We start from the raw sequence: 23,769 nt of genomic DNA, 5'->3' as shown, positions 1-23,769 counted from the left end.
CGCTTAGACGGAACCCAGTCATAACAACAACCACGACATGAGAACGAGTAGCTATTTGGCTTGGTCACGAATGCAGCCCAATGTAATCTCAGTGACGTCAGCATCTACGCGATAATTGTTTATCAGTGGACTCAGCTGTCTGAGAGATAGTCATGTAACAGTGATATTAACAGTATGATGGCTATTCGCACCAGCCGCCTCTTCCCGAGGCAAGGGAGTTAATTGACTATAAAAGTCCGCTTACCACCCTTTTATGTCCCTCCTACTGACCAATCAGATTCAACCTCTCACATCACTTGCATTTGCTTGAGACAAAATAAATGGTGGCTCCGAGTCAAGATCGATAATTAAGAGCTATATCGTAATAAAACCTCGCGAAGTGCATCAGATCACTTGAGTACATTGATAAAAAATATTAAATGATTTTGAAAATATCTGATGACGCCCAGTTGATGGTACACATTCTATGCAAATCCTTCAATCGACTGAAATCTGCCGCGTTAACGTTGTTTACGAACCGGATGTCGATTCCGTTTGGCGATTTTGATTGGACTATGCATAGACTCGTTAGTCCAGCCGAAGCAGACGAATTCGGAATTGCCTGCCTAGTTCGTTGTTGTTGTTGCTTTAAGTGTTTAAGAGGTCGCCTTCTGCCTTTGCAATTTCGGCTGACCAGTCCCTTTTTGGGACTCATGTGTGTGAGCAGGGTACACGTATCTACTGTGATATGGTATTCACAGAATTTCTGTTTTTGTAGTGATATGGTTTCTATTTTCGTATTTTGATGTAATTTCATTTTTTTATTTTTGGCTGCTCTACTAATATACGTTCGAGTAGCTGTCTATCTCTCAGAAATAGAGTCAGTTTGGCCTTTGCTGTTGCATCTCTTGGCTTTAGGAGATCTACGACAAATATCGGATCTAACTGCAAGTCTTGTTCGGCAAGGGTGGACATTTATAGTCTATTATTATGATGTCAGTGGCTTGGTGAATAATCATGTGTCTGTGATGTCCGCAATATAATATATAATCATGCTGTGTTCATTTACACAGCCTGATAGATAATCATGCATTATTTATGTCAGCAGGCATTTAAGTCTTGTCAACAGGATATATTTTTGGCTCTGCCATTGTGTGTGACCTTATTTCAAGATACATAAATCTTTGTGAAGGGTCGGCCATTTTGTAAATTCAATTTTAAATGACCGACGACGATGCATACGGCATCTTGTATAAGAGGCAGGGCGTGTCGTCATAGGCGGGGATCCGGGTACAGGTTTTGACATCTGGTAACCCTGGTTCCGTCAGTGCCGAGTCGATTTGTGGCTTAAACAGTCGCTACAAAAAAAACATGGTTCTAACACAATATTACAGCCATCATATCACACACATCTTTATGCCTTCCATGGTTCTATATAAGCAAGTCGTCAACTGAGAAAAATATACCTATATAACAATTACGTTTTCTAGACATGATATAAGAGCAGGACTTTGGTCGGGAAGGAGGCGAATTATTTGCCTATTATCAAGAAATACACTAACAGTAGGTCATACATTTCAGCTAAGTGATTACATTACTTTGATAAGATAAACATATGTCTGTCTTCATATGGTCATACCGCATATTCATACATTGACTGGTGTGATGCACGCACGTGTCTAAATGCATTGCGTACTGGTATACAGTCATCTGGGAACATTGGAGTAAGTAGGGGAGTAACAATGTGATTATCAGTGTAGTGCTTCGTGACCACTTCAGGAGGATATAACGCTGGGTTATCTGGACAAAAGTCCACTTTGTGACTGAGGTATTGTCAGCGACAGTGGAGACCGATCGCTATAACAGCCATTCTGTTCTGGACGGTGTCACAGATTACACAAAGCAGCTGCAGAGACCTCGAGCTGGGAGGACGTCCGCTCCACTTTACAAACTTTAGGGTAAGAATAGTGACCATAGTGCTAAAGACTATCAAGGGTGATGGTCAAAGTCTTATGTCATTGTTTGGTACTGCAAACTCATTTTTTTTTGCATCTTGTTGAACATTTATAAACAGCTTGTGCGTATTACGAGTCTATAGCTCGCCAGCCTTTTACTACATCAAGTATGAAAGGACATCAGAGGGAGAGGGAGAGATAAGGCCACATCAATCAAATAAATGTGTGAAGAATACAAATACCCGAGAAAAAATCTCGCGCATGAAATCTTTGGATGGCGACAAGCGATTTTACCTTAATTAATTGACGAGATAGATATTACCTTATAAGGAATGGTACATCTGTTTCAATCGAGAATACGTAATGAGAAACTACGACTGTATCCTCGATGTGATATTTCTGGAATATTGATAACAACGGCGTAAAAACCAGCTCAATCACTCCAGATAAATATGACATAGTTTGTAAAGGCTTTTGTAGGAAACATTCGAAAAATAAACCAAAACTCTTTAACTTTATACTGTGTGAGTCGCCATTGCATATTGCAGGAAACTATGTCACGAGTTATCTGTCAGTGTATGGTTACAAGTCTCTTAAATAGTAGGGATACAGGTTACAGGTGTTGACATCTGGTAACCCTGGTTCCGTCAGTGCCGAGACGATTTGTGGCTTAAACAGTCGCTACAAGAAAACATGGTTTTAACACGATTTTAACACAATATTACAGCCATCATATCACACACATCCTAATGTTTTACATGGTTCTATATAAGCAAGTCGTCAACTGAGAAAATTATACCTATATAACAATTACGTTTTCTAGACATAAAATAAGAGCAGGACCTTTGATCGGGAAGGAGGCCAATTATTTGCCCATTATCAAGAAATACTTGACACTAACAGTAGGTCATACATTTCAGTTAAGTGATTTCATTTCTTTGATAAGATAAACATGTGTCTGTCTTCATATGGTCATACCGCATATTCAGACATTGACTGTAGTAATGGTACAGGAATGGTACATCTGCTTAGGTTTCAATCGAGAATACGTAATGAGAACCCACGACTGTAGATGGGGAACTCGTATATTGCGTGAGGCCTATTGCTGGTATTCCCCGATGTGATATTTCTGGAATATTGATAACCCAGTTCAATCACTCCAGATAAATATGACATAGTTTGTAAAGGCTTTTGTAGGAAATATTCGAAAAATAAACCAAAACTCTTTAACTTTATATACTGTGTGAGTCGCCATTGCATATTGCAGGAAACTAAGTCACGAGTTATCTGTCAGTGTATGGTTACAAGTCTCTTAAAAAGTAGGGGATCAGGGAAAACAAAGATATAGGTTGACGACAAACATCCTATGCAAGGACGTTTATGTCTGTAAAACTTAAAACCAAAACACAGCCGATAGTTTGCACGTGCCTCACGCAATAGCGTCGACGTCAGGCACGTGCGTAGGGTGCCATTCCTGTTTTGACTCTTTCAAGGAAGGCCTATTAATATCTGTGGATCATTATTTATGTCAAGCTTATTGATTCTGCTTATCATTCAGTTGGAATTTTCTTGGTTTCATTCATTGTTTGTGTATGAACTCGTGGAGCGTCTATGGACTCTTAACATGGGAATGGCAGAAGTCAGCGTGCATTGATACATCGTTCAATGATTCACAGTCTGTGATTAGCAGACAACCAGACTAATAGGTACCATGAAACCCAAAATGTTAACGATCGATCCCGTTCAGGGCGTCACAGGTCAACGACAAGAGTACAGGATCGATTGATCCGAACCAGGCTCTATGACATCGAGTTCATACAGCGAATCAAATTGCTGAAAACTTTCATGGGGCTACTTGAGATTTCCATGCAGTTCATCTCCATGCCCGACGTCCACGTTTTGTGCCGCCCCTTACAAATCGTAATATTCTCAACAGTCGTCAATGGTGGACCCAACTTCGAAACTTGGTTAATCGTCGGTGGACTTGTGTCATGTTTTCAGATGAGTTCCATCTTCCCGAGGCAAGGGAGTTAACAGTCTTTAAAGGTCCAGTTTTCCACCTTGCCGAACTAGGCTGGAATTCCTGGACTCGATCATAGCGCCACCAGTGGCTGTTACGAGTTAAGTCCCTTCTATGCCTCTCCTATGGACCAATCAGATTCCACCTCTCGTATCACTTGTATTTGCTTCAAACAAAATGGCGGCGCCCAGTCAAGGCGATCTGATTGATAATCAAGATCTATATTGTGAGAAAACGGGTCTTACATCGCGAAGTGCATCAAATCACGTGATCACCTTGATTAAAATCTTGAAAAGATTTGGAAAATATCTGTTGACAACGAGTTGGCGGTGCGCATGCTATGCAAATCCTGCAATCGACGGAAATCTGCCCGACGGTTTACGAACCGGATTTCGATTTCGGTGCGCGATTTTGATAGGACTATGCATAGACTCGATAGTCCAGCCAAAATGTAACTCCATAATACCAGCCTAGTTCGGCAAGGGTGGAAACTGGACTTTTATAGTCAGGTAACTCCCTTGCCTCGGGAAGATGGATGAGTCCAGGTTCGCCTTACACTTCCGTGATAGGCGTAGTCGTGTGTGGCGACGTCGATATGAACGTCAAACCAATGTCAACCTGAAATCTCAAGACAGATTTCGCGTTGGATCGGTTACGTTGTGGGGTGACATCACTGTGACTGAGGGCTCCGTATTATGCAAGGAAGCGTCACTGGACAATACTATTAGGACAACATACTGACCACCCTTTGTTGTCCCTTTTGCAAGGCGTGTGGGTCGACGTTTTTTTCAAGACGAAAACGCCCGTGCTTACCGTGCACGAACCGCCAATACTCACCTCCAGCAGCACAACATCCATGGAATTCAATGGCCATCAATGAGTCAAGACCATTCCAAATTGAACACTTCTAGGACATGATAGGGGGCGTGTGCGTCAACGTCATAGGTCGCCGACCACGTTTGTTTGACATTTCGTGGCTGTATTACGCGCTACTTATCCAAATACCAGCTTTGAAATTTCCCGCACTACCCTTGTCGTCCTATAAGATCTTTGGTGGTCATAACATTTACTGTCATACATTGTAATCCGGTCATGATCATTATACAACTAAACTTGAGATTTCAAGGGGAAAAACAAAGGCAAGGACAGAGACCTTAGAGGGAAAGACAAGAAAAGATACTGCTGATATTTGCGTAGTGATAAGGGCAGAGACTTTCGTGAGACAGACGCGAGGACAGAGTGAAAAACAGACAAGGACAGAGACTTCAGAAGGAAAGACATGAAAAGATACTGCTGATATTTGAGTAGTGATAAGGGCAGAGACTTTCGTGAGACAGACGCGAGGACAGAGTGAAATACACACAAGGACAGAGACTTCAGAAGAAAAGACAAGAAAAGATACTGCTGATATTTCGATAGAGATAAGGAAAGAGAATTAAGTGAGGCAGACAGACACGAGAACAGAGATATCAGTGTGAAATACAGACAAGGACAGAGACTTCAGTGTGAAGGACACGTCAAAATACTGCTGATATTTAGGTAATGGCAAGGACAAAGACGGATGGTGAGACAGATAGACACGAGGACAGATATTTCGGTTGGAAAGAGAGACATTTCCGTGTGAAATACAGAGAAAAGGACAGCTAGTTCAGAAGGAAAGACACGACAAAATACTTCTAATATTTAGGTAGAGGCAAAGACAGATAGTGACAGATCGACACGAGGACAGATATTTCGGATGGGAGGGGATACACGAAAACAGGACAGATATTTCGGATGGGAGGAGATACACGAAAACAGGAGAGATATTTCGGATGGGAGGGGATACACGAAAACAGGAGAGATATTTCGGATGGGAGGGGATACACGAAAACAGGAGAGATATTTCGGATGGGAGGAGATACACGAAAACAGGAGAGATATTTCGGATGGGAGGGGATACACGAAAACAGGAGAGATATTTCGGATGGGAGGGGATACACGAAAACAGGAGAGATATTTCGGATGGGAGGGGATACACGAAAACAGGAGAGATATTTCGGATGGGAGGAGATACACGAAAACAGGAGAGATATTTCGGATGGGAGGGGATACACGAAAACAGGAGAGATATTTCGGATGGGAGGAGATACACGAAAACCGAGAGACATCAGTTGGAACGAAAGAGTCAAGGACATAGAGACACAATGCGATGCTTCAGTGTAAAATACAGAGACGAAGACAAAGAGACGACAATGGAACAAGGACATTGACACCAGTTGGAACGACATACGGGGACAGCTACTAAAGTGGGAAACAACGACAAAGACAGCGGTGGGAACGACCGTGTCTAGGACAAAGACTTCACTGGGAAAGACCGCGACAATGCCTGAGACTTCAGCGGGGAAGATTAAAATAAGGACAGATACTTAAGAGAAAAGACAGAGACAAAATCAAAGACATCAGTTGGAGAGGGAAAGATAAGGACACAGACATTACTAGGAAAAGTCATGCGAGGACAAAGATTTCATAGGGAAAGGAAGAGACAAGGACACAGACATCACCAGGGACGTCTTACGAGGACAAAGACTTCAGAAGGAAAGAAAGAGACAAGGACACACACATCACTAGGAAAGTCATACGAGGACAAAGACTTCAGAAGGAAAGAAAGAGACAAGGACAAAGACATCACTAGGAAAGTCATACGAGGACAAAGACTTCAGAAGGAAAGAAAGAGACAAGGATACAGACATCACTAGGAAAGTCATACGAGGACAAAGACTTCAGAAGGAAAGAAAGAGACAAGGACAAAGACATCACTAGGAAAGTCATACGAGGACAAAGACTTCATAGAGAAAGAAAGAGACAAGGATACAGACATCACTAGGAAAGTCATACGAGGACAAAGACTTCAGAAGGAAAGAAACAGGCAAGGACACAGACATCACTAAGAAAGTCATACGAGGACAAAGACTTCAGAAGGAAAGTCATACGAGTACAAAGACTTCATAGAGAAAGAAAGAGACAAGGACACAGACATCACTAGGAAAGTCATTTGAGGACAAAGACTTCAGAGGGAAAGAAACAGACAAGAAAAGAGACTTCGCCCACACCGCCGTAATGAACAAAACTGGAAGCAAAGATGCTTTTTTGTATTGCACTGTGCTCACCATTAAAGAAACTATTTGAAAAGTCACACCTCGTCTATACTCTCTAAAAGAATATTCAAATGTTTGAAAACACATTTGTATATTGAATAACAACTACAACAGATAATACTTTTAATGTGTGAAATGAAAATTACGACTCACTTTTTGACTGATTGTCCATTAAAGTTAAAATAAAACAGAACTTCAAAACCCACTTTTATTGTGAAGATACATGTGTAAATAATGTTCAGGAGACTTGTGTTAAAAGTCATAAAAAGAAAAAAAGTTTTGAAAAGAAGAGATTAAAATAGGTATTTTCCCAAGATGAAACCCCTTTTGTTTGTGTCCTGGGACGGACGGGTGCTGTAACGTCAGCTCACATTGACGATGTTAAGCTTTATCCAATGAGATCAGATAAGTGAAATTACGCAAAAGAGGTCATGGGTCGATAAAACAAAGAACATGACAGAATAGAAGCATGTCGGATGAATAATGTAATCGGAAGATTTATTTATAAAGGTGTAATACTCAATAGCAGTTTAATACTCAAAACTCGACTATTTACAGACCACCGTCATATAGCTGACACATATGATGAGTGCGGTGCAAAAAAAAACGAACATAACAATAACAAAATCAATTACAGGCATCGAATGCCAAATCTTCTTGTAAAGGCTAACTAAATCATTTGTTGATCAGTCTTTCATATGTTCACCAAATCCCTCTCCGCAAGAGTCTCAGTGAGTCACTACATCATTACCAATTTTAAAAAAAACCATTCGAAGTATCCCCAGAAAGACATTGTTCGCGCTAGCAAACTACTAGCCCAAGTTGAATGGACGCTTAAATAGTGTTTGACCAATATGATGTTGAATATCCGTCATAAATTCTTTTAACAATAAATTGTTGTGAACAAATTTTGGTTTCACATTTTGCGAATGTTATGTTTTGCTGTTAAAATCGTCTGTTTCAATAAGAAAATTACGAAAATGTCCCGAAACGTTTTATGAACGCTATCATTTGCGTATTTGTTCGTTAGGTTTGTCATCTCATCACCAAACCCGTTAGGATATCAAAATCATCACTAAACACATCACATCGATATACACTCTACGTATCTTAGGGTTATCGGCCCACAGGTTTGTCTGGATCGATATGTAGGTCACGATGTGTTCATACGCAAAATGTGTGCGAAAAGGCTTCATTGAGTGGTATTTCCTCATTCACCAATCATAATCAAGCAATTTTCAGTGTCATAGTAGAATTATGATCAACCTACTGTGTCTTAAAATTTGTTGCCGTCTCACTGTAGATTCCATTCTGGTTCCTTCTCTCAATGACATGTGACCTACGCCAGCGATTCTCCTTACGACAAGGTGTGGTGCTGAATTCTAAACGTTCCCCAATATCTGTTTTTTTATGTATCCGACAAAAAGCAACAGCGACCTCGGACTTCATCCTGTATCAATTTGCCTCCCCTTCACTAACCCGCAAGTTGCGATGACCACGCCTCTCTATGGATACGAACATGTACATGAATATCCATGGTCAGAAGCTGAAAGGTCAAGTCTGCACTGAACCGTTGTCCATCAGTCAAACATATACCGGCTTATTGTAACCGTTAGAAAGATATTATGATTCCGATGAATTCTACCAAAACTATCATCGTACAATAGGTTCTAGAAATAGAGGCTTATATATATCAACATTCCAAACAGAAAGATATTTTATCTTGCCAAAACATTTCTATTTCCAATACAAACGGTGACATCAGTACACAAATAATAACTTCAGCGATGCACGCTTGTTGTTCGTTAAATAGACGGAGAAGATATGATGTGTACATAATTTTAGTGAGTGAGTGAGTGAGTTGTGTTTAACGCCGCTTTTGCCAGGGACATCAGTACGATCAAGGAAGTATAATAACGTGCTATCTGGAAACACGGTAGATTGACAGCTCATCTACTTCACGTCACCAGACCATCCTGACACGAGGGACATATCAGACAGACCGACAAACAGGGGTATTATTTATCAAGAGGAGAGTGAGTTTGGTTTAACGCCGCTTTTAACATTATTCCAGTTATATCCCGGCGTGGCAGCTTAGTGTGGGAGGAAAGCCCGAAGTGATGCAGGTCTCAGACGTTTACCACTTCGGTGAAACCCGCGAGCACGGTTATGGTGCTGACAAACCTAGAAACATAATCGGGGCCACCCGGAATCAAACCTACAATCATAGGTTACTGGCGTGCCCAAGGGACGCAATTCTGCACAGCGAATCGCGGCGCCTTAGACCACTAGGCCACCCGTGCCCCCACATAATGCTAGTGCTCTCTCAGAAATGAAATGTTACGGTAAAATATCCGTCTGTCACACTCTGTGTCCTTGCATTCCGACTAGTCCATAGGACAGTGGCCTTGCACATAAGAATATTTCTCGTGCATACATTCGTTAATAAAAACGTATCAAATGGGTTCAAGTTTGTAGATTATGAATGTAATTTCTTAACTCGCCGTTTGTTGTCAATGTTTCCCCAATGTCCCGTACACATGAACTGATTCTTATTGAGCTACAGTAAACTACGGTTATAACGAACTCAAAGGGACTACTAATTTTAGTTCGTTATAACCGTAATTCGTTATAAGCATATATACAGTATAACTACAGCAATTAGTCGGGACTAAAAAGTTAGTTCGTTATATCCGTAAGTTCGTTATAAGGGTGTTCGTTACAACCGTAGTTTTCTGTATATGGCTTAATTACTTATATAGGGACAGGTAACATCAAGATATGTGATTCCGGTTATGTCGATGTGAAAATAGTCCCTCGTGTAACTCAGAATTATAATCAGTTCAAATCTATGGTCTCAGATTAGAGATGGCATTGATAGATGCACGTTTGGCGATTTTACCACAAGTTCGATAGTCAATCAGTGTCTGGTCACGTGGTAAAATGTCTGCCTGAACGTGCATTCTAAACTGTCGACATTGATGATTGCTGCAGAGACGTCGTGTTCAACCCACTCTATTTATAGCAAGGGTGTGTTTTAGATTATGGAGAAAGTGTTGTATAGCTGATTCAAGTTCACTCAGATGACACATTTTGACAGGCATCAAGATAAGTTTTCGTTACGAAAACCTGCAAAATCGGCAAATGTTCAATACATAAGATAATGACCAAAGTCAACTGGTTTCTGGTCAATAACTGACAAAACTGATGGATTTCAATACACTTACATTACAGACGAATGTTGTTGGTTTTTTTTATATAATTGAATAAGATGCAGTGCGTGTACATATTTTACAAATGTATGTAATCAGTATAATATCGGAAGATGTGGTCATTGGGATGAATCATCACTAAGTTTAAGCAGCATTTGCAATTTCTTTTGGGTAATCCCGTTTCAAAGTACACGCATTTTCAAATCATGACTGACTACAAAAACTGCAACGTTAACATATTTAGATACAGCTTATCAAATGAATCATTCAGATATCCCAGATAGAGGGCACAATATAACAAGTGGTGGAGCTGAAGTTCTGTTTATCTTTACTGAAGTGAGTCATGATGTGTATGCAGTCCATCGTGTCATGTTCGAATAGTAGTTACTGTAATGAAAGACTTCACCTACAGCCAAAGGTCAAAATATAATCCTTGCTAGAGAACCCATGTATCACTTGTACTGGACAGTCACCAACATTCATAGTGGTTCCCTCTTTAATCATACATGTTACCAATTAGAACAGTATATAAGATCTGTTTGTTTGTTGTGCAACGCCGCACTCAGAAATATTCCATCAGTCTAAACCAGACGATCTAGTGATTGACATCATGAGCATCAACCCATGCAATTGGGATACGATGACATGGATCAACCAAGTCAGCGAGCCTGACCACCCGATCCCGTTAGTTGCCTCTTACGACACGTGTTGGTTACGAAAGACCTATTCTACCCTGGATCTTCACGGGTCAGTATGTATCATGTATTGTTGCCATCATGTAGATCACAAACACGGGGAGTTCACTCAAATGTATGTATACTCTTCAAAAAAAGAAACTTGACATAGATGTAAAACCACTTTTTGCCAAATATCTAAAATAATTACATTAAATGAGAACCAAAAAAGTCAAACAGAAAGATGATGTGTCTATAATTCGCGAAAACACATGCAAAGCACATAAACGTAGCGTTTGGGGATCAATTTTACAGCTTCATCCAAACGCAACCGCCTGTAAAAGACGTGCAGCACAGGATCCTGCATTTAGGCATGCAGGCCCCCCTGCTGAATGGGTATAAAACTCCACATCAACGGCTGTTCATACAGTCCTTATAACGGCAGTAGAGGCGGTGACAGAATGCCAAGACTGAATGCAGCTCAACTGAACAACGCCATTGGGAGATTACAAGCTGGAGCAACTCAGCAAGAAGTGGCCAGGCACTTTGGCTATCCAGACAGACAATCTCCGCACTGTGGACCCGATACAACAACACCAACAGAGTTGACGACAGACCAAGGTCAGGAAGACCAAGGGTGACAACCCAAGCACAAGATCATTACATCCGGCTGCGACACCTCCGAGACCGCACTACCACAGCCACGTCTACAACCACACAGATCACTGGGGTACGCAGAATATCGGATCAAACGGTACGCAACAGACTGAGGGAGGCTGGACTTTTTGCACGAAGCCCTGTTCGACCTCATGTATTGACCCCACGTCATCTGGTTAGATGGGCACGTGCAAGTTGGAGAAATGTACTGTTTACTGACGAGTCCCGTTTCCTACTCACATGTGCTGATGGGCGCGCACGTGTAACATACGTCGGGGTGCACGTTACGCCCCCAACTGTGTGCAGCAGGTTGTCCTATTTGGCGGCGGGAGTGTCATGGTATGGGCCGGAATTCATCACGGTGGTAGGACGCCTCTCGTGCATGTGGCAGGTGCATTGACAGGTGTGCGTTACACAGACTTGATCCTACAGCCTTACGTTCTTCCTCACGTCAACGTTCATGGCGGACAGTTCCAGCAGGACAACGCTCGACCGCATATTGCACGTGTTTTTCAGGACTTCTTACAGCACAACAACATCCAGACATTACCTTGGCCAGCCCGGTCACCAGATTTGTCCCCGATTGAGCATCTGTGGGACGAGTTGGATCGACGCGTTCGCAGAAGGAATCCACCGCCCCAAACACTTCCGGCGCTTCCTGATGCACTTCAGCATGAATGGCTGCACATCCAACAGCGTGTTATTGACAACTTTATTGCATCTATGGGTCGTCGGTGTCAAGCAGTGATTGATGCACGTGGTGGGCACAACCGATACTGACATTTTCTGTACCCCTATGACATTAACTGTATCGTGTACGAGTGTCTGTCTAGGTGACACGATTAATGTTTTGAACATTGTGTACATTGATCTTCAAACAGTGTTTCAATTATGGTTTCTGTGTCCCATTTTGAAACAATCGCATTATATTACATTTTGAAATTCAGTGTCAAGTTTCTTTTTTTTAAGAGTATATTTTAATCTTGTCTACCTGTCCCTTTTATCTGCATGTAACCTACAATGATATCTACTCTGTAGCTCTCTATATCTCGGACAGACCCAATCATTTCACCGTGTGGGATGTATTCAAGCACCTTACTTGTACAAACGTGAGTTGTATGAGTCATGCCAGGCACATCAGTACCATCAAGGAAGTATGATAACGTGCTATCTGGAAACACGGTAGATTGAAAGCTCATCTACTTCACGTCACCAGACCATCCTGACACGAGGGGCATATCAGACAGACCGACAAACAGGGGTATTATTTAACATGAGGTGAGTGAGTTTGGTTTAACGCCGCTTTTAATATTATTCCAGTTATATCACGGCGTGTCAGCTTAATGTAGGAGGAAAGCCCGAAGGTCTCGGAAACACCGGTCTCGATTCTTTACAAGAATATGTACATGTAGGTACCATAACTATTTGTATCCACCAAATCGAAGGCTTTCTTGAAATTAATGAAAGCATAATGCCACCATCCAGTTTGTTATATACAGTTCGAGAGCAATGAACGTAAATTGTACATATTATCAATAGTCAAATAATTAGAGCAGGAACCAGTTTGACATTCCAAAATCAAATCATTGTTTCCATGTTCTCAAATCCGGTAGTATTTCGTACTCCCCGGGAGCCTTGCCGAGTTTCAGACTGCTAACGGAATCTTCATCTGATAAAAACATTCAATTTAAGACACACAAAACAAAAGTTTTCACAAGAATGGTTCATATATAAAGAAACTGAGATACAGAGTGATCAAGTTCAGACAAATCTTCGCAGAACTAATAAAAGAAGTATGATAACATGATATCTGGACATACGTAGATTGACGGCTCAGTTGACTGTCTCCCCACCCGATAGACAGTGTTGTATTCGTTGTTATTCACTTCACAGCTGTGCATTGATTAAGTGACACACAGAATCACTATAAGCCAGGTCAAGTATATAACCTGTTCATCCTCGCAGGTAGGTCGTGGCATGTTGATATGATGCCACACAAGTGGCAGTAACGAATCCCCTTACTGGTGTGAACACAACTTTCCGGTGATCATGACGCCCAGTCTGCCTGCTTCTGCTTCGGAGTTTTTAATACATTTCGCCTTTTTTCTGTCTGCTTATGCAGTTGTTATCGTGTCCACACCTTTTATCACTTCAGTGACAACACTGAAGATCCCTTCAGTTGTTTACTCAGGGGATTAATCACTGACAGGCATTTATTGAGTGGTATCAGGCTGAGGGAATCTGGTCTTTTATTACCTAAACAGGATGTTAGTAACGCAAGTTACCGATTGTTAATTGTTATTTTGTTATTTTAATTATGTACAATGTCAGGATCAAAGTTATTTTGTGGGATTTACAGAAATAGCAGAAACATGATATGCATAACGGCTGATAATCACAACATAGATAAATAGAAAAATATATAGATAAATAGATAAACGCGGCAAACAAATCAGCCAATGAAAACAGCTGTCAACACTGCGCCGGAAGCTGTAGGCCACGCCCCCAAATAGCTTTGAGTTGGAAGCCAGTTACGAGAGGTATGATTTCAACACTTTCACTCGAACATTTAAATACTAAATAAATAAATATTATGAATTTCTCAGAAACTAACTAAATGCATCTACGAAAATTGATAAATAATAATAACAATAATAATTGTTTCAATTTACTTGCCCTTTAAGGAATGTGTGTTGTTTAATACTTATAGTATGCAACCCCCAAGGTACTTAAGGAGTGTGTGTTGTTAAATACTTATAGTATGCAACCACCAATGTACTGAAGGAATGTGTGTTGTTTAATACTTAGAGTATGTAACCACCAAGGTACTTAAGGAGTGTTTGTTGTTAAATACTTATAGTATGCAACCACCAATGTACTTAAGGAATGTGTGTTGTTTAATACTTAGAGTATGTAACCACCAAGGTACTTAAGGAGTGTTTGTTGTTAAATACTTATAGTATGCAACCACGAATGTACTGAAGGAATGTGTGTTGTTTAATACTTAGAGTATGTAACCACCAAGGTACTTAAGGAGTGTTTGTTGTTAAATACTTATAGTATGCAACCACCAATGTACTGAAGGAATGTGTGTTGTTTAATACTTAGAGTATGTAACCACCAAGGTACTTAAGGAGTGTTTGTTGTTAAATACTTATAGTATGCAACCACCAATGTACTGAAGGAATGTGTGTTGTTTAATACTTAGAGTATGTAACCACCAAGGTACTTAAGGAGTGTTAGTTGTTAAATACTTATAGTATGCAACCACCAATGTACTGAAGGAATGTGTGTTGTTTAATACTTAGAGTATGTAACCACCAAGGTACTTAAGGAGTGTTTGTTGTTAAATACTTATAGTATGCAACCACCAATGTACTGAAGGAATGTGTGTTGTTTAATACTTAGAGTATGTAACCACCAAGGTACTTAAGGAGTGTTTGTTGTTAAATACTTATAGTATGCAACCACCAATGTACTGAAGGAATGTGTGTTGTTTAATACTTAGAGTATGTAACCACCAAGGTACTTAAGGAGTGTTTGTTGTTAAATACTTATAGTATGCAACCACCAATGTACTGAAGGAATGTGTGTTGTTTAATACTTAGAGTATGTAACCACCAAGGTACTTAAGGAGTGTTTGTTGTTAAATACTTATAGTATGCAACCACCAATGTACTGAAGGAATGTGTGTGGTTTAATACTTAGAGTATGTAACCACCAAGGTACTTAAGGAGTGTTTGTTGTTAAATACTTATAGTATGCAACCACCAATGTACTGAAGGAATGTGTGTTGTTTAATACTTAGAGTATGTAACCACCAAGGTACTTAAGGAGTGTTTGTTGTTAAATACTTATAGTATGCCACCACCAATGTACTGAAGGAATGTGTGTTGTTTAATACTTAGAGTATGTAACCACCAAGGTACTTAAGGAGTGTTTGTTGTTAAATACTTATAGTATGCAACCACCAATGTACTGAAGGAATGTGTGTTGTTTAATACTTAGAGTATGTAACCACCAAGGTACTTAAGGAGTGTTTGTTGTTAAATACTTATAGTATGCAACCACCAATGTACTGAAGGAATGTGTGTTGTTTAATACTTAGAGTATGTAACCACCAAGGTACTTAAGGAGTGTTTGTTGTTAAATACTTATAGTATGCAACCACCAATGTACTGAAGGAATGTGTGTTGTTTAATACTTAGAGTATGTAACCACCAAGGTACTTAAGGAGTGTTTGTTGTTAAATACTTATAGTATGCAACCACCAATGTACTGAAGGAATGTGTGTTGTTTAATACTTAGAGTATGTAACCACCAAGGTACTTAAGGAGTGTTAGTTGTTAAATACTTATAGTATGCAACCACCAATGTACTGAAGGAATGTGTGTTGTTTAATACTTAGAGTATGTAACCACCAAGGTACTTAAGGAGTGTTTGTTGTTAAATACTTATAGTATGCAACCACCAATGTACTGAAGGAATGTGTGTTGTTTAATACTTAGAGTATGTAACCACCAAGGTACTTAAGGAGTGTTTGTTGTTAAATACTTATAGTATGCAACCACCAATGTACTGAAGGAATGTGTGTTGTTTAATACTTAGAGTATGTAACCACCAAGGTACTTAAGGAGTGTTTGTTGTTAAATACTTATAGTATGCAACCACCAATGTACTGAAGGAATGTGTGTTGTTTAATACTTAGAGTATGTAACCACCAAGGTACTTAAGGAGTGTTTGTTGTTAAATACTTATAGTATGCAACCACCAATGTACTGAAGGAATGTGTGTTGTTTAATACTTAGAGTATGTAACCACCAAGGTACTTAAGGAGTGTTTGTTGTTAAATACTTATAGTATGCAACCACCAATGTACTGAAGGAATGTGTGTTGTTTAATACTTAGAGTATGTAACCACCAAGGTACTTAAGGAGTGTTTGTTGTTAAATACTTATAGTATGCAACCACCAATGTACTGAAGGAATGTGTGTTGTTTAATACTTAGAGTATGTAACCACCAAGGTACTTAAGGAGTGTTTGTTGTTAAATACTTATAGTATGCAACCACCAATGTACTGAAGGAATGTGTGTTGTTTAATACTTAGAGTATGTAACCACCAAGGTACTTAAGGAGTGTTTGTTGTTAAATACTTATAGTATGCAACCACCAATGTACTGAAGGAATGTGTGTTGTTTAATACTTAGAGTATGTAACCACCAAGGTACTTAAGGAGTGTTTGTTGTTAAATACTTATAGTATGCAACCACCAATGTACTGAAGGAATGTGTGTTGTTTAATACTTAGAGTATGTAACCACCAAGGTACTTAAGGAGTGTTTGTTGTTAAATACTTATAGTATGCAACCACCAATGTACTGAAGGAATGTGTGTTGTTTAATACTTAGAGTATGTAACCACCAAGGTACTTAAGGAGTGTTTGTTGTTAAATACTTATAGTATGCAACCACCAATGTACTGAAGGAATGTGTGTTGTTTAATACTTAGAGTATGTAACCACCAAGGTACTTAAGGAGTGTTTGTTGTTAAATACTTATAGTATGCAACCACCAATGTACTGAAGGAATGTGTGTTGTTTAATACTTAGAGTATGTAACCACCAAGGTACTTAAGGAGTGTTTGTTGTTAAATACTTATAGTATGCAACCACCAATGTACTGAAGGAATGTGTGTTGTTTAATACTTAGAGTATGTAACCACCAAGGTACTTAAGGAGTGTTTGTTGTTAAATACTTATAGTATGCCACCACCAATGTACTGAAGGAATGTGTGTTGTTTAATACTTAGAGTATGTAACCACCAAGGTACTTAAGGAGTGTTTGTTGTTAAATACTTATAGTATGCAACCACCAATGTACTGAAGGAATGTGTGTTGTTTAATACTTAGAGTATGTAACCACCAAGGTACTTAAGGAGTGTTTGTTGTTAAATACTTATAGTATGCAGTCACCAATGTACTGAAGGAATGTGTGTTGTTTAATACTTAGAGTATGTAACCACCAAGGTACTTAAGGAGTGTTTGTTGTTAAATACTTATAGTATGCAACCACTAATGTACTGAAGGAATGTGTGTTGTTTAATACTTAGAGTATGTAACCACCAAGGTACTTAAGGAGTGTTTGTTGTTAAATACTTATAGTATGCAACCACCAATGTACTGAAGGAATGTGTGTTGTTTAATACTTAGAGTATGTAACCACCAAGGTACTTAAGGAGTGTTTGTTGTTAAATACTTATAGTATGCAACCACCAATGTACTGAAGGAATGTGTGTTGTTTAATACTTAGAGTATGTAACCACCAAGGTACTTAAGGAGTGTTTGTTGTTAAATACTTATAGTATGCAACCACCAATGTACTGAAGGAATGTGTGTTGTTTAATACTTAGAGTATGTAACCACCAAGGTACTTAAGGAGTGTTTGTTGTTAAATACTTATAGTATGCAACCACCAATGTACTGAAGGAATGTGTGTTGTTTAATACTTAGAGTATGTAACCACCAAGGTACTTAAGGAGTGTTTGTTGTTAAATACTTATAGTATGCAACCACCAAGGTACTTAAGGAATGTGTGTTGTTTAATACTTAGAGTATGTAACCACCAAGGTACTAAAGGAGTGTTTGTCGTTAAATACTTATAGTATGCAACCACCAATGTACTGAAGGAATGTGTGTTGTTTAATACTTATAGTATGCAACCACCAAGGCACTTAAGGTGTGTGTGTTGTTTAATACTTATAGTATGCAACCACCAAGGTACTTAAGGAGTGTGTGTTGTTTAATACTTATAGTATGCAACCACCAAGGTCCTTAAGGAATGTGTGTTGTTTAATACTTATAGTATGCAACCGCCAAGGTCCTTAAGGAATGTGTGTTGTTTAATACTTATAGTATGAAACCACCAAGGTACTTAAGGAATGTGTGTTGTTTAATACTTATAGTATGCAACCACCAAGGTACTTAAGGAATGTGTGTTGTTTAATACTTATAGTATGCAACCACCAAGGTACTTAAGGAATGTGTGTTGTTAAATACTTACACAATCAACACAGTGCTTAAGGAGTGTTTTTTGTTAAATACTCACGAAATCAACACGGTGCTTATGGGGTGTGTGTTAAATACCTAAACAATCAACACAGTGTGTGTTGTTTAATAAAAAAAAATAAAGCATCACGGTGCTCTAGGAATGTGTATTGTTTAAAACTAAATCATACAACCATCACGGTGTTTAAGGACTGTTATAATGCATGTTATACTGGTTGTTTAATGTTCGTCATTCTCTGAATGTCTTGATTTGTCTCCAAGGCGGAATCACCAGGGTTCGATTTGAACATTTATACCTCTTCTTGTTTTTAACCTTAGCTATATAATGATCACGGTGCTTTAGGGGTGTGTTTGGACATTTATACCATATCTAACACCTATTTTAATCTAGCAGTTGATCAGCAAGTCCCAAAACAAAGTATCATTTTGAATTATTGTTCAAATTGAGAGCAAAGTCCGCGCACGTTCTGTGATTATTACATTTATAGTATTGACCTGTGGAAAGACATGCTAAATTTTGTCTTGATCATATATAGCGTGCAGAACTATTCTTAATTGTTATGTTCTTTCGTCAATATAAGTTGTAGCAGAACCAGTCGTGGTACATTGGGTCTTTTATACGTCCCGCGTTAGGGTTTATACCACGGACCGGGACGTGCGGCTTTCTGTTTCAAAGGATAAAAGGGATTTATTCTGCCTCACAAATCCACCTGCGGACTGACTTGCTCGTGGCTGAGTATTTATATCTATTCTCCAACTGAGAAAATAATTTCCCGCTCAGGCGGGATAAAAACTATTTTATCAAGATCACGTGAACCAATCAGATCTCATCATTCTGACATAGAGGTATGATAATTGTATTTTGTATGTTATTCTTTAATTCACCGCCTCCGTGGTCTAGTGGTAGAGCGTCCGCCCGGAGAGCGGAAGGTCGGGGGTTGGATCCCCGTCCGCTTTATGCCAAAAGACGTTGAAAGATGGTACTTGTTGTTACCTTGTCTGGCACTCGGCATTAATGTACTGGTCGGTTCGGAGTCAGTATACTGTGTCTCAGTGGGGTATTCATGTTAAACTGCGGCATGGCATCCCAGTGGGTTGGACTCTAAATCGGCATGAGTTCGGACTAGTACAGGGGCGGTCGGGTAGCCTAGTGGTTAAAGCGTTCGCTCGTCACGCCGAAGACCCGGGTTCGATTCCCGACATGGGTACAATGTGTGAAGCCCATTTCTGCTGTCCCCCGCCGTGATATTGCTGGAATATTGCTAAAAGCGGCGTAAAACCAAACTCACTCACACTCACTCGGACTAGTACAGGCAGTCACACACACATAAGTCGCTATACAAGTTCAGTAATCTGGGACCCGACGTTAAAGGGCAAGTTCACACGGAAATTAACCTATTTTTCTTGTACTTTTTCCACATTAAAAGTGTTAACCTAGAAGTGTCATAGACAAAAATATAAAAATATCACAATTAATTAACATATTTTTCGCATTAAAACGATTTATATTTTTCACATTTACCAAATGTTCTATTTCCACAACAAAAACACCATGGCTTATGTCCCTTGCAATATGACGTCATTGGTGCCAATTGATAAACATTATGACGTCATCATGCTTTGTTAGAGCCGCTTCACGTGGTGTAGGTCTAGGTGTGTGATTCTAGCGTCTCAGATGCCAGCCAGCATAGTGTTATGCTGAGTCACCACTGCGCCGGAGTGTGTCGTAGGCCATGTTGTTTTACCGCAAACTGGTACTTGATATCTTTTGCGTTGAGTATAGACAGGGACCCAGTTGAATTGGCACCAATTACGTCATAATCTAAGGGGGATAACTCAGGCCTGTTTAGCTCGAAAAACGAAGGCCTCATAACGGCATATCATTTTTACACTATTGTGAGCTTCCTACTTTCACTGTGAAAAAAATGAGTGTATATTTTCAAACACAGATACTAATTAATTCTAAAATTGCGTTTTGTTTAGAAAAAGAAAGAAAATGATTTTTGCGTGTACACTTCCCCTTTAAACACCATTTCCATTTTTTGTCTAATGTTTATTATAGGTCCTCGTGAGTACAAGAAAATTGCTGACCACGACCATTAACAAGAAACAAATTAAACCGACTTTTTAGAGATTTCAATTCGTTTTTGGCTGCCATTAATTTGTACTGTGTCATTTCAGTTGGTTACTACGGAGCCATACACTGTTCTTGTCCAGAGATATCATCTGAACTAACGATGTTCCGAGCACCATATCTGCCGAACGGGGATGTCCCGGGCCAAGGGGTCGATAACCGTTCATATTGTGACAGCGACATGACGTACGATGAGAGTAACCATGGACTGGATGATACGTTTGATGAAGATGCGGAGGAGGGAGAGGAGGACCGAGTCAGCCATGATGACCTCGAGGAGGAGGATCACGAGACGTAAGTTGTGGCTCTCGAAACACATTCGACTCGGACATTTGTACATGCAGCCTTCCTGCAAATATACCGGATCTCACAGAATTTCTCACAATTTCAAATTATGTATAGGCTAGTGCACGAGGCCTAATCGGTGAAATTGTTAGTTGGGGTTCATGGCTTGGAAGAGTTCAATCCTTAACTGTGCTAACACTATGTGGGTCGATACTAAGAGATGCACGTGAACTGTGTTCGCTGAGCTTTTCGTTCTCATTCTTTCGCTCGAATCCCGCTGGCGACATGCGTCTTTCGTGAAACTGTTCATCGACGTAAATGATAGGGGGAAAATATGAAAAGTTGTGTGTTTACTAACAATTCAGTTGGTATATGCTCGGTCAAAGACAAAGGAGCCATGATTTAAAACACATTCTACCATGAATTTGGAAAATATTCGATTTTGATTGGTCAATTACAGAGGTCATCAAATCACAATAAACCCCCTCTCTGATTAAAACATCCCATTCGACGGTCGCACCATCGCGGAAGCTAAGCTTTTTAGAAATAGAAACAGTTTATTCTCCCCAAAACACAGTCGCTGGTACAAAAGAGTACAAAAGAAAAGCATGTATACATAAAGTATTAGTGTGTGACAAGATGACAGTATGTCATGCATGGATATATCTATACATTTTCTGTTTTCTGTTTTCGTACTGCTTTAAATATTTAATCGATATGTGCAAGTATGTCAGATTTCAAAGATTTAAACGGTTTGATTTTACTTTTATCTTTGATGCCCTTATGTTGCAGGTCTCAAATGAACTGGGATGTGTTCCGGGTAGTGCCCCGGAAGGAAGAACATGTACGCAATCTCCGTTTCTGGAACCGCGTGTATGTGGGTGTCCGAATCACATTATGCGGTGTTATTTTCCTCTTTGTCCTGGGTACTGGGACATTCACCAAGCTCTGCTTCCTCCTCATTGCCTACAACATGAACTACCACCACGCCGCCGGGGGAGACGCCCTGTCAGGTGCAGCAGAGGACGTGACTGTCAGAGTAGCGTGGATTTGGTCGATGCTAATCCTTATCACAGCGCCTTATGTCTTCACCATTTTGAGAAATATTTTCAGAGTCATCTTCAAGAAGCAGAAGCAGCTGCAGATAATTCCCTTCCTTGTGGTGAGAAGATGTTGATTTTGCAAAGATCGTAGATAAGTTTTGCAGTCTCTCCATTGTCAGCATTGAGATTAACTATTAAGGTTTTAAAAACATCCGGGCCAAAGTCTCTTTCAATGGTTACTTGACCCAAATTCAATTCAAGAATGCCTCAGTGGCCTGGTTTGGAGCGATACCGGTGTGGTTAACTTCATGCACTATTAAAATAGCCTGTGTCGAGCCAATTTTGACGTCTTTAAGTTCCGTCCGTAAGGCGTGCCATGATCTTGGGTTTGAGCCCCGTTCGTCATGATTAGGTTTCTATGTTTGTCCACACCATACTCATGCTCCGGGGTTTTACCACAGTGAAAAACTGTAAGATTTGCATTACATCTTTCTTTCCTCCCACACCAATCTGACACGCCCTGATATTTCTGAAATTATGTTTCTCGGGGCCTTAATCCCAGCTCACTCACTCTCATGGAGACCGCCTCCGTGGTCTAGTGGTAGAGCGTCCGCCCGGAGAGTGGAAGGTCCGGGGTTCGCTCCCCGGCCGCGTCTGCCAAAAGATTGTACTTGTTACCCTGTCTGACGCTCGGCATTAAGGGGCTAAAGCAAGGACTGGTCTGCTCGGAGTCAGTATACTGTGTCTGAGTGGGGTATTCATGTTAAACTGCGGCATGGTTTCTCAGTGAGCTAGCACTATAAATCGGCATCAGTCCGGACTAGTACAAGCAGGCACACACACACACACACGTGCATGCACGTCACTATATAAGTGCAATTATCTTGGACGCGACGTTAAACCCAATTTCACCTCACCTCACTCTCATGAAATATTTTGTCTGTCTGCATTTATCCGAAACACTGCAGAACCGATCAATTAAGTATGTATAGATGATATTGGCAAATGAAAGTTGGTACAATTACGTACAATCGATCTCAATTTCTTTTCGTTTTTTTGCAACAGGTCATGCTGTTTGAGACCTGTCACACTCTCGGTCTGTGCATATTCGTGTTCTTGGTTGCTCCAACCTTCGATCCTGTCATGGTCTTACTGTTGTGTCAGGGAGTGGGGTTCGTGCCCGCATTCAACAAAATATTTTGGACTCGAAAAGAAAATGCAAACAAAGAAAATAGCCACGAAGCATTTGCGTCTCCATTTTGGAGGTCAGTATCTGTAATAACTTTTATACTTCAAGGAGTTTTCATAGGTGTGTCAACTTGGAAGGGATATGTCAAAACAGCTAGACCTTCCGCGACGGTAATTTTGCTACCGTTGTCTCTTGTTCTGATTTCAATGCGATGGTGGGACAACTTCATACAGAGAAAGAAGTCAGTCACCCCCAAATCTGAAAAACAGAAAGTAGTTACTCGATTCGACAAACCACAATCCTTTACGGATTTACTCAAACGCATCGACACAAACAGAGTTAAAATAGATCTGTTGGTTTCAGTGTGGAAAATAGTTTTAACGTGTATAATTCTAGTTATATTGTTCGGTTCAAGTGGAGG

General features: G+C 40.1%; 1 protein-coding gene across 1 annotated transcript; it reads left to right on the top strand.

Annotated features, from left to right (window-relative positions):
- Window positions 1-12,937: 12,937 nt before the first annotated feature.
- Window positions 12,938-23,762, top strand: LOC125372209 (the record flags this gene model as incomplete). Its single annotated transcript, XM_048381411.1, has 4 exons — window positions 12,938-13,042; window positions 20,879-21,125; window positions 21,909-22,278; window positions 23,225-23,762. Coding segments are annotated over exons 2-4 (1,099 nt in total), but the record flags the coding sequence as incomplete, so codon positions are not given.
- Between the last annotated feature and the right edge of the window lie 7 nt (window positions 23,763-23,769).

The sequence above is a fragment of the Haliotis rufescens genome, unplaced genomic scaffold (genome assembly GCF_023055435.1).
Source record: "Haliotis rufescens isolate VD_foot unplaced genomic scaffold, xgHalRufe1.0.p SCAF_383, whole genome shotgun sequence".
Lineage (NCBI taxonomy): Eukaryota > Metazoa > Mollusca > Gastropoda > Lepetellida > Haliotidae > Haliotis > Haliotis rufescens.
The sequence above is the reverse complement of the archived record's forward strand: the minus strand, read 5'-3'. Positions and strand labels throughout refer to the sequence as shown.